Source organism: Melozone crissalis, unplaced genomic scaffold (genome assembly GCF_028551555.1).
Source record: "Melozone crissalis strain CALT ecotype California unplaced genomic scaffold, PUWL_Pcris_2 ptg000005l_1, whole genome shotgun sequence".
Classification (NCBI taxonomy): Eukaryota; Metazoa; Chordata; class Aves; order Passeriformes; family Passerellidae; genus Melozone; species Melozone crissalis.
Window position 1 is genome coordinate 31,033,596 of NW_026535783.1, and position 12,237 is coordinate 31,045,832.

At 34.4% G+C, this 12,237-nt stretch overlaps 1 protein-coding gene across 1 annotated transcript in view; it reads left to right on the forward strand.

Annotated features, from left to right (window-relative positions):
• Positions 1-12,237, forward strand: part of ADAMTS19 (ADAM metallopeptidase with thrombospondin type 1 motif 19) — a 131,213-nt gene that overhangs the window by 76,129 nt on the left and 42,847 nt on the right. The window contains exons 9-11 of the mRNA XM_054285548.1: positions 2,828-2,968; positions 3,554-3,704; positions 10,794-10,895. Coding sequence (XP_054141523.1) covers positions 2,828-2,968; positions 3,554-3,704; positions 10,794-10,895 — 394 coding nt within the window. The remainder of the gene's footprint in view (positions 1-2,827; positions 2,969-3,553; positions 3,705-10,793; positions 10,896-12,237) is intronic.

Genomic DNA, 12,237 nt, shown 5'->3' on the forward strand with positions numbered 1-12,237 from the left:
TGTGGGAGAGAGGATTGGGAGCACTGTGCTGAGTGCTACCATAATGCACTCATTCTATAGGAAGAGACAGAGCAGCACCTTACACAGGCGCAGTTTATGTGGTGCCTTTGTATCAGTGAAAGGATGTAGTTATGTCTTTCATGTGTAGCAAGAGGGGCTAGAAAATATCACAACCACCATTGCAAGCTGAGTAATATTATGTTCTTGATTGTTAATGGAGGAGTAGGTATACATGCTTACACCAATTACTCTCGTGTTGAAAAAGAAGCAATGACTGTTCAGCTTCTTTTTTTCACCACAAACAATGTGATGTGAGGAATGAAATCAGAAATCAGTCCTGCTGCACACTGACTTTTATTTGGTCTTGTAATTGATACAAGGTCAGATAAAAATATGCAGCCGTTAACGTGCTACAGAAGGAATCAAAAACACTCACTGAAGAAAACTGCTGCTTATTTAGCTTACTTCTGAGATATTGTCCTGAAATTTAGTTAATTGATGTTAACTTAAAATGTGTATTTGTCTTTTGAATAGGCATTTTTGAATGCCTATTCGTTCAGGTAGGCAAAGGGTTCAGTACTTGTGTTTCTTGTTTTCTGGATTTTTTACATGTACTTAATTTGGAGGGGGAAGAGAATTGAGGGATGAATTCCATTGGCTTAGTACAGCTATTTTGAACTACAATTGAATGTCAAAGCAGGATAGAAGTGTTATGAAAGTATGGACAGCTGAAGTACTGGAAGATTATTGGAATTAGGTTTTTTATTAGTGCTTAATGTAGGTAATTTTCACAGCTGTTATAATTACAACAGTTTTAACCACTTCCTGTTTTAAAATACAATGTTTTCCTGGGAATTCTTGTGCTAATAAACTTCATAAAATGCTTCTGTAATAGTAGATTGGAAAAAGGGGGATGCGCTTATATATTTTTGTAATGGTGGCTTGTGTTTTTTGAAATAATCAAGATAATGGTTCAGCTCAGCACAAATTTCTTTGGCTGACTATACAGAATATTTTGTGACAAAGTCAAGCTTCAAGAATTGTTTTTCGGAGTGAAGGGAATTGATCATAATTAGAAATTACAGGGGTTTTGTAATTTTCACCTTAAAAGTATTTTAAATAACATATAAATGTGTTAATTCCACTCTGCATAAATTGGAGCCATGAATTTTATAATACATTTGGTCAAGATTTTGTGTTGTAAATGTTTTAGTTAAAATCCTACAGTGTATCTGATGCTGACAAATGAGTATTTTTAAATTACTACTTTTGCATTAAGGAAGCATAAAACGCAAAGAGCTATGAGCAAAATTTTTTCTTATGTAGTCCACTAGGTTACATATCCCCAGCTTTCCTGTGTCTTCCTGCCCAGTTCCAATGGGTGTAAATAATTCTGGGGATAGACACGTCTCAAATTCTGCATGTGAGGCATGCAGTAAGAATGTAAGGCAAGTGCAGAGGCACTTCTGCATAGTTGTTTTGTGCCATTCAGGCAGGTCAGGAAAAGACAGAGGCTAAGATCAGAGTTAGACGCATTTGCTTGCCTCAGTTCTGTTACATGGTTTAGAGATAGCAAAATTATCTAATTTTTGCAGAAAGCACTGTTCCAGTACTTCAGAGTGTGGGGTGTACACATCAGTGTAAGAGATAGAGCACTTCTATAGGCAAGGTAAAGTCCTACATGATATTTCCATTAATTTCATTAGTAAACAAAAGGTAAAGCAAATTGCAAATTTATGTATGGTTTGAGTCATGAATGGATTTTGGGATAGAGTGGAGAAGAAAAGTGTAGGGAGACAGGTCTTTTTTGCCATTTGCCACTGTGGGGTGGTGAAATAAGGAGAACCACAATGTACTCCAGTTTTTGTAGACACAGAAAATTTACTCTGTCTTTGCAGTCTGTAAGTGAAAGAATCAATACAAGGCATAGAGTTTTGTTAAACCTGAAGTTTTGCTTTTCTGCAGGGCATAGTAATGCTGCAAAATTCCAGCACTATTTTAAATCCAATACTCTGGAGTGTAGTCTCACACCCTTTTGTAAATCTCCAAAGACAGTAGAGTGTATTTATTTCTTGTAATATTAGTCAAGCATGATCCACTTAGCTAATTCTGAAAATCTTAGTTTTATTTAGGTGCCTCTTCTTCCTCTCTGTTTGCTAATTCTGAATGAGAATGACAGTGAGTCTTCAGTTAAAACAGGAGTTTCATGCAGATATTCAGTGAAATTTTTCATTGCAATGCATTGAATGTGAGAACTCTCTGGGATGTGTCTTTATAATCAAAATCAATTTAATTTCTTCATAAGTGTTATTGTTAACAAGAGATCGAAAAATCATTTAGGTGTTTTTATCTTTGGACACAATAATTGCCCATCAAAGTAGTGATCATTTTAATATTCCATAAAATTTCAACCAATCTGTTCCATACAGATTGAAGGTAGAATGACTGCCAAAATATTCACTGATCTTAAAAAATAAGAGTATGTTGCCCATTTAAAAGAGAAATAGTATTCATTAAATTTGCAATTGTGCAGTTCTGAAAATTCAAAAAGTTATCCAAAATATGTATTGAACTGATTAGAATGCAATATTTCTCATCAAATAAATGCAGCTCCACTTCCATCTTTAATTATAAAATAGTCGTCTATACATGATTACGTGCACTTCTATGAAAGATACCATGGAAAAAATAATCAAAAGTGGTTTCCTACATGTAATATATATGAGCTATTTTCAGCCCTTTGCAAGAGTTTTAACTTTAAAAAGTTGTGAAAACAACCTGTTACTTTGTTTCACTTTGTTTTATTTTTAATAACTTCAAAATTCAGCATGGGGATAAACCACGACAATGACCACCCATCCTGTGCAGATGGTGTTCATATCATGTCTGGAGAATGGATTAAAGGACAGAATCTTGGGGATGTTTCATGGTCTCAGTGCAGCAGAGAAGATCTGGAAAGATTTCTCAGGTATATAATTCAAGAAAAGAACTCTTGCTGTATGTCATTTAGAAATAGATGCAATAAATATACTGAAATAATTAGTTTTCAATGTTTTTTACTCCTCTGGGAGATTTGTTTTACAAAATTTGTCAAAATATTTTAAATCATCACAATCTAATATTAGATTTACTAATATCTGTTTTCAACAATGGCATGGATTTTTATATTTTCAGGGGTATGATTATAATTTTATATACTTATATAAAAATTTTTTATGTGTCACTGTGTTTGCTATATATTAATATGCTGTGTACTGAAATGTTTGGCCACGAAAACCTTTACCCATTAAGTAAGTTTTATGCTAAAATGTTGTCCAGCACTTTTCTGAAATGTTGATCATTTATATTGTCTTTCTGCAAATGTAGAATAACGGAACAGATTAACTTATAACAAACAGGCCATGTAATTTTAAACACGAGCAGTAGTCCAGTGCTGACTATTATAATTAAAATTATAATTGTCCATGTATTTTGAATGTTGTATGCAAGTTTAAGTTGGCATGGCAGTCAGACCCTCGGATTTCTCAGCGTATGAATCTCTGCATATCACCAGGTCAAAGGCCAGTAACTGTCTGGTACAGACGAATCCTCAGAGCCTCAATTCTGTGATTATTCCCTCTAAGCTCCCAGGAATGACGTACACTGCAGATGAGCAGTGTCAGATTCTTTTTGGACCAACTGCTTCCTTTTGCCAAGAAATGCAGGTAAGGCTGTGTCTGCACTTCAGAAAATGCATCTACCATCTAATATTTGTGTGAGAGTAGCTTTTGTGCATGTGTTTGATAGAAAGAGAATATGATATCTTTGAAGTTAGAATTTTACACTGCCTTCCCAAAAATTAATATGCACATATTCATTGGTTTATCTTGTAAATCTTGCTTTAGGTTTCTGAATATCTTGAAGCATGTTTTACTGATACTTCCCTTGTACATTAGAAACATAAGATGTCGTAGTGTTAAGATACCTTGTTGCAGCAAGTGGAATATTTGCAATTTATTATTTGGGTTCCATTTTATTATGGCTTGGATACTAGACATCCATTTCTGACCTTCAGAAGATTATGCTGTGCCTGTGCAAATTGGGAGCATAACAGTGATGTTAACTGGGCTCTCTGCACCTCTGAGCTCAGGCAGAGCTGTACAGTGCCATGACAAGAGGAGTTCCAGTACGTGAGTCCGTTTGCTGACCTTGCTTCATGCCAGTGTGAAGCAGTGTCACTGTATTAGCCTTAAAAAGACAGGTCAGCAAAATTGAACAGGTCTTCATAATTTTATGAGCTTCATCTGATTGAAGAAGCAGTTTAAAAATAATTTTTACAGAGAAAAGTCAACTTTTTTTAGCATCAACAGGAGAGACTAAACATACTTGATGCCCTTAAGACACTGGCCAAGACAAGATGGGAAGACAATATACAAATATGTAAAGAGCATGGAGTATGGATTGATAAAGCAAACACTAGAGGAACTGTGAAATAAAATTTCATAAGGATTCAGTGGGCAGATAGCCTGAAAAGGTTAGGAAAGGTTTCCTAAACAGGAAAACACAATTCCTTTCTCCTTTAGTTCTTCAGTTCTCTTCCCATTTTCAGTTTGGACATAGTACTGTTTTTTCAGAGACTTTCACTTAAACTAATCTTTATCTAAAAGATTCTCAAAGGAAACATTGCAGTGCATGTACTTCTAAGGCATGCTGAGAGTGGTATAGTTGAAGAGAAAAGGAAAAAGCAGTCATAGTTTAATGGATTTTTTTCTAGCTGTCTTATTGAAAACATTTTCCCTCTGGATATGAGCAGTAAATCTCAATGTCACAATTCTGCAGATATTCTTCATTACTTCCAAGTGCTTTTTTATGAATTTCAACCTGTGTCTTGATTTTCAGTACATTGCTTTCAATGGAAGGATGTAATTTCTGGTTTTCATTCTCTAGAAGCCTATTTTGAACAAGGAAATGGTAGTGTCTTTAGTATTTCTTGTGGATCTTCTTTAACAGTTAAAGATTCTCAAAAGTAATTGAAGAAAGAGAGAAACGTCAAGATTTTCTGTTGGATCACAGAAATCTTTATATGCTTTTCATTTGTCTGGATAAATTCCCTTCCTGTTACCTTTATGTTTTGTTCTTATTCATATATTTAAATTCAGATAGTCAAGTTGTCCTATGCTTGTTGTGTTTGATTCAGTAAATATTCGCCCTTCAATATCCTAACTCTGAGGCTTCTTTGGTTTACATTATTGTTTTAGAAATATTAGGAAATTAAATTCAGTGAATATTACCAGGGTAGAGTTCAGCTGTTTGCACGGAGATTATTTAAGTTCTAGGTGCTCATAGCTAACTGTCCATTTCTAGTCATCTTCAGTCATATTCCCCTCTTCTGACATTCTGCATATAAGATGCCTTTCAGCTAAAAAAATTATTTTCAGCTAAGTAAATATGTCTGCTTTTTCCTACTTATGGGATCATTGCTTTATATTTATATTGAATATTTATATTTATAGTAAAATCAACAGAACTTTCTGACAATTTTACTGTAATATTAAATATTAGTATTAATATACTGTTTAATATTATTAAATATTTGTATTAAATGACACACTGTAATTTATATCCAAGTTTGCTGTGAAGAAAGAATATAGTAATGATGTAAGACAATACAAAAGGCCTATGTTTTTTCAACTATGCTTTTTTCCTGATAGCTGCAATTTAATTTTAGCTCTCATAATAAAACCAAATGTGTTTGTTACCTGATGACCTTATGGTCTTAACAGTTAGAAAAAGAGAGCTCAGTATCAACTGCGGAGAAGACAGCAATGGGAAGAATCTTCTGCAGTTTTCCCAAAATCTTCTACAAAACTGGTAACCCTAAACTGAAAATTGTATATTGAAATATTGAAGTAAGAAATTACTGTAATGAATTTTTAAGAACCGTGGATCTATTAGAAATGAATAAGTGACACTAAGGACAAAATTGAGAAAACGTGGTGAGAGTAGAAAAGAATTTTTCTAAACCTTCCTTCCCGACCTCGGTAAAGTCACCTTGTTGATTTTCTTCTGTATTCTTCTATCTAAGCAAAATTTACACTCCTAACTTCCTCCCAACAAAAAAAAAAGTCCAAGAAACTTGAGGCTTAGTTTCTAGACATGAAGAGCTACTGCAGAAAGCTTAGGCACTATATTCAAATCTTCTTCTTTTGTTCCCTACTGTTGGTCTTTAATTTATCTCTTCTATTAGGGAAGTTTACTGCTGCTCCAGTTAGACACAGAATTTCTAAATAATAGAAATAACATTTCTGTGGTGAAGGGGAAACTCAGACCAATGGATAGAGTACAGCCCAGAGGATAAGAAAGTTGTCCTTCTTCTACATGGTTTTTTCATATGTGTGAAAAGAAAAAAAAAGTTACTGTTGGAATTTAGGTAGAAGCAGACCATTTAAACTTCCCAGAAATCTTTCATGAGTTCTAGCACATGGACTGTGCAACACCAACATCATCTATTGGTGAAGCACAGTTACTTGGTTGCTAATTTTGTCTTCTTCAGAAATAAAAGCATGTTAGATATAAGTAACAAATATGTTGAGTCTAACCTTGCAATATTAATTGCATTTTACTTAATATGAAGATGACTCAAATTTCACTGTATTGACTGTACAAGTTATTGTGGCTGCCATTGGAGAAATCAATATTTAGAATATCTTTCTAAGTTGAATGCAGTATTTCATTACATATTACATAAGAACTGTATTAATTTATTACAATAATTATTTAATTATGCATAGGTAATCACTGAATATTCCATGATATCCAGACTACTTCCTTTAATCTCTGTACAGTCTGTCCTACTCTGCCAGTAACTGGAAGTTTATTATGGTTATAGTTGTTGTCCGCAAGCCAGGAAATGAGAGAAACACACTCCTCTAAGGTTCATTTAAATGTCAGTAAATCCAACAATTTATAGCCCAGGATTTTTTGGGCATGTTCTACTTGCTGAACAGTTCATGCACTTCAGTAAAACCGTGTAAAAGATAAATTATGAACTATGTCACAATCTTGAGTTTTTTGAGGCTGTTATTTAATGAACAGAGTCCCATACAGTCTTCTACATTAAGAAACATATAACAGCTATTTAACTAAGAAAACAATTGAGTACTGATGAAAAATAATCTTTATTCTACAAATATCAGTGGTACAATCAATAGTGCATTTCTGCTGAGATACAATTTTCTACAGTAGTTATTACTAAGTAGTACTTAAGGACTGCACTTCACAGTTGCATTACATGGCAGCCTCTGAGAAATGCTGCTGGTGCCAGTGATGTTCCCTTGCTATCAAGAATTCCTCTTTATTATTTAATTTAATGAATGAAACAAAGAACTGAAGGAGCTACTCAGTCCTACTCCTGCATTTTCCTAAGTGAGGCCCTCCTACTCCCCTTTCATAAATGGTGACTTTATTTTTTTCTTTTCATTTTCATTTCAAAGACATTTTTTTTTCATATCCTAGGTAAAATTTTTAGACCCTAGAAAAGAATGAGTGGATCTTCAGGTTCAAGATTTATACTGTGTCTCCATGCTTACCTTGTAAGGGAGCCAAGTTTGCTTTTATGCCCATGATGTCTCATGCAAGAATCAATTAGATCCTAACATTGTTTCATGTAGCGGATAGTGAGATCATGGTCCAGAAGTAGTTCTTGATGATTAAACAGGATTGTAAAACTTGACAATTTAATGCAATTGTTGAACTATTAAATAGTGGCTTTTAAGATTAAAGTCCAGGATGTGAATGCTATCTGGTCAGTTCCAGTAAAACAGTTCTTGTCATAACACAGCTGTGATCTTTGCAAAGAAGTAGGAGACTGGTTATATTTCATGGGGGTTTTTAAGGCATTTCAGGGAAAGATCACATGAGAAGTAGAAAAGTAATGGAAATACTATGGTCCTGGTGAAATATCTGTCCTCATCTCAACCACCACATTTTAAACAATATTGACTTTGCACAAATACTGTTCTAAAATTCCCTTTTTGTCTCTGGTCATTCCTTTCAACTGAAATTTCTTTCCATATGCTTACATGATTGGAAATGTATTCTTCTGATTCACATAGACTTGCCTTACTAATTTAATTAAATAGACAGAAACAAACACAAAACCTCCACAAAACTCCAAAACTGAAGTGACCTCTGTAATGCATTGTGACTTCCATGTTCTGTTTTACAAGATTTTGCTGTTAAAAACTCATGTCTAACACATTCTTTCAAAAGAAAAAAATAATCCTTTGTGTGTGCTTGGCAACATTTTGTTTTCCAGTGTACACACAAAAAATATCTTACAGATTGTGAATAGACTAATGTCACAATTATAAGTTTTTAATCTCCAATGTCTGTTCCTTCCCTTGGCTCACTAGAAAGCTGTGATGGCTGCTAAACAATACTTATCATAGATAACTGGTAAACCTTTGTGAATATTACCTTAGCTATCTGTATTTTGCCTGAAGAAAGTTTCTTTTAAGAGGAGTAAAATCCTAGTGTAGAAGTCTGTGCCCTGATTTTGAAGTAGCTGTAAAGTTCACAAGTCTCCTCCATATTTCTGTTTGCTTTCAAATCAGTCTGGATCTGCTTCATTGCAGGTTGCTAATGAAAAACCCATATTGTGTGTTACAGTCTTTCCCTGGCCTTATGCAGAAATCCTTAAATGTCAAAATAGAGATACTGACAATAATCTCCATATCTCATACCGCTGCAACAGAAATAGAGTCTGAACAGTAACTAGAGAGTCTATTTGTGATTTGACTGGAATGAAAAGCCTAGGGGAAAAAAAAGCAAACCAACTTGCAAGTAAACTACCAATTTTAGTAATTCCATACCTCCTTTTTCCTGGGTTTGGGGAATATTAAAGTCTAATACTGAGTGCTTATTTTAGCAGAAGCGAGTGGTTTTAGAATGCAGTTCACTTAAAGCCCAAAGTAGTTTCTATTTGGGGAAGTTAGGTCATGGCTCAAAGGGAGGTGGTTTACAAGTATTTGTAGAAATATGAGATGTATAAAATGTACATTAGCAAGCAAAGAGTGTTGATTTGATTTTCTTGATTTAGTTTACATGGTTCAAGTATGTCTCTGTGTTTAGGTACTCAAAATACCCCAAACCCTGTAAATCTGACTTAATGCCTCTCTATATTTAGAAGAATTATTTCTAGATTTGTAAAGAAGTGTTTGTTGTAAGCCATTCTGCAATCATATTCAAGTGAAATTAAGCATACATTTAAAGTGTTTAGGGGAAAAAAATATACTTAAAAATGTGATGTCACAAGAGAAAATTTGACTGTATTTTTTGAAAACTTGGATAAATCTGGATGGCTGTTCTACAATTGTATTTGCTCATAACTGAAGATTTAAAGATATTTATAGAAAAAATTAATTAGGACAATTAAATTAACATATATTTTTGTGGAGTGCTATCAACGATATGTCTTTCATTTCCTACTTTGTCATGAGCATCTGATACTGTATCTGATCTGCTATTGTATCATCTACATTGTTTAAAAAACAATGAAGAAGAACAGAAATTAGAGTTTGTTACTTGAAAAATGCTTGCTAAAATTACCCGGGAGCAGGATAGGACTTCTGTAGCTGTGTTTCGGAGACATACATAAGCTGGTTGTTGTGTTGTTAGCTCAGCTTCAGCAAAAAACTGCTACAGAGTGAATCAAGAGTGAGTCCGACCGCTGCTATCCTGTCTCTTGTTTCCGTGAAATGCTTCAGACCTCTACAATATTTGATTTTTTTTCTTTTTTTGATAACTGATTTTACAGACATTTTTACATGTAAGACTCCCAATGGAACTGCCCTGTTCCTTGGTTCAAACACAATCTTTGTTGAATTGTGTTTTGTCTGCTCTTAGTCTTTTTTCAAGGTAGCATAAGATTTATGACAAGTTTTTCATGCATAGTGTAAAAAGGCAAAGAGACTCTTACTGGGTGTACCAATATAACAAATCATTTCACTCAGAAAAAGCAGGTCTTCTGGCAGCCCTGTTTTAAAAAAACCCAGCTGTTCTTTATCTTTTATCCTGCTTGCATCGCCTCCCCCTCTCCTGATCATTCTTGCCCCGCTTTGGGCAGTATCCATTGTGGAGGATCGCTGTGCATGTGCAGTAATACTCAGGACACAGTTCAGCCTCACAGGACCTCTCTTCACTTCCACATGGTTTACTATTAAGGGGGAACAGACAGCAGGGAGAATGCAGTCCTGACTGAAAACCATGGGAGAGGGAAGACTTTTCAGGGAAGAAATAGGGAAAGCTGCCAGGGAAATTTGGGAAATGTGAGCCAGCGCCCTGCAAGGCTTGGCTTTCTTTTGAGTAAAGTAAAAAGTATTTTGTTCTGATACTTCAGAGGGCTTTTCTTTCCATCTCTAAAATTCATTGCTGACTTGCACCCCTCTCATCTCCCTTCTCTACTTTCCAGCAAAAATATTTCATTTGTCAGGTAGCTTTTGTCTTCTTTGTGGAGATCAAGTTTGATGGCTTTTGGAATTTTTTTCTACAGTGATAAGTGAATTCTAGAGGAATTATGAATTATTGAAGAGCATGACAGCGGCAGTCATTGAGGCAGAATAAACAAGAGGGATCTGGAAGTCCTAGAGAAGCTCATTTAATGAAAGTCTAAGCAGACTCTCCCCACTTGTTTTTTTTTAATGTTTAATATGTCTTCAAATGTATTTCAATACCATCAAACTAGTAAATTTAGACAACATTAGTGGACTGCATGCAGAAAGTAATTTTGTGCTTGCTCTTTGTTTGGTTTTCAGCATGTCATTTGCACTGGGTTGTGGTGTAAGGTGGAGAGTGAGAAGGAATGCAAAACTAAACTGGATCCACCAATGGACGGGACAGACTGTGACACTGGAAAGGTATGCCTCTGGTGGAAAAGCAATATTAATTATACCAAACATCTAGCATTCAAGGAAACAAGCAGAATAGTTCTTTGCTGTTCTTTAAAGTTCCTGCTTACCTCAATTATCATAAAAATAAGCTATATACAGTTGAATGTACTAGATATGATATATTTTATAATAAAGAGATGAAAAAAGAACATTTCCCTAAAACCAGTGAATTAAACAAAGGTTCGCCAAAGAGACAGATGTTTTAATATTTACGCTGTTTTATTTCAACTTCTTTCACATTTTTTGTCATATTTATGAATAGAATGCAATTGTTGCTCTTCCAACTATAAATAAAAACTTAAGCTTTCAAAGATATAGAGTTCTGAGCTATGATTTAAGATTTAGAAGTAGTCTCTTTGAAGGAATGGATAGATAGTTGTTAAAACCTTTCAGGATAAGTGTTATCAAGAAATATGGTGTAAAAGAGTGTAATCACAAATTCTATTAAAAACATGCCATCAGAGACACATTAAATCAGACTTAGATGAATTGTCCTTCAAGAGCTTTCCAGTTAAAATTATTTGTAATCTTTGTATATATCTGTAAATGAATATAAATAACTTCAAACAGAAAACAGAGAAAGAGCATACATATGTCTTGGGATTTTCAAGATATTGTGCTGACAGCCATTTCCCACAGGAGTGATTTACTCTTTGAGTCATATTACATTCACCAAGACTCTCATCATTCTCCTAAAATCAAATCAATCAATTAATATCAAATGTTCAGATAGCATGCTAAAGGAAAACCAGATTGTGTTTCTGTTCATATCTCTAAAATAATGACAATTGCTTCAATATTTTAATTCTGATAAAGTTCGTAGTTGATACTGTCTGAAGTCCATACCTGGAAAGTAAGAGAAATGAGTTTTGTTTGATATCACAATTTTTATATTGAGACTGGCCTGCCCATGCTATGGAATAAGAAAGCAGAACCTCTTATGATAATTACACACAATTACTGATTGTAATTAAAACAGCTTATTGAGCCAGGCTAAGGAGATAACTTATTTATGTATAGCAGCAGAAAATAATGCATTCATCACCAAAACATGCCAGGGGATAAGAACTATTCTTCTTATTTGCTTTATTATCTGCGCAGGATGAGGTTTAGGTTACGCAGGTCACTGGCTTTGGGGTTTTTTTATGGGTCTTGTGGAGATAAGTATTGTTGTCTTGTGCTCCTCTTAGGTCTTAGAAAGTGATGGAAATGTCATTTGCATAGCTTGTCCTACTTGGTTGGGGTTTAAGTCAAGAATTTAAAAAAATCCCTTAGGTTGCACAGAGAGCAGATGCTATCTCAATAGAAA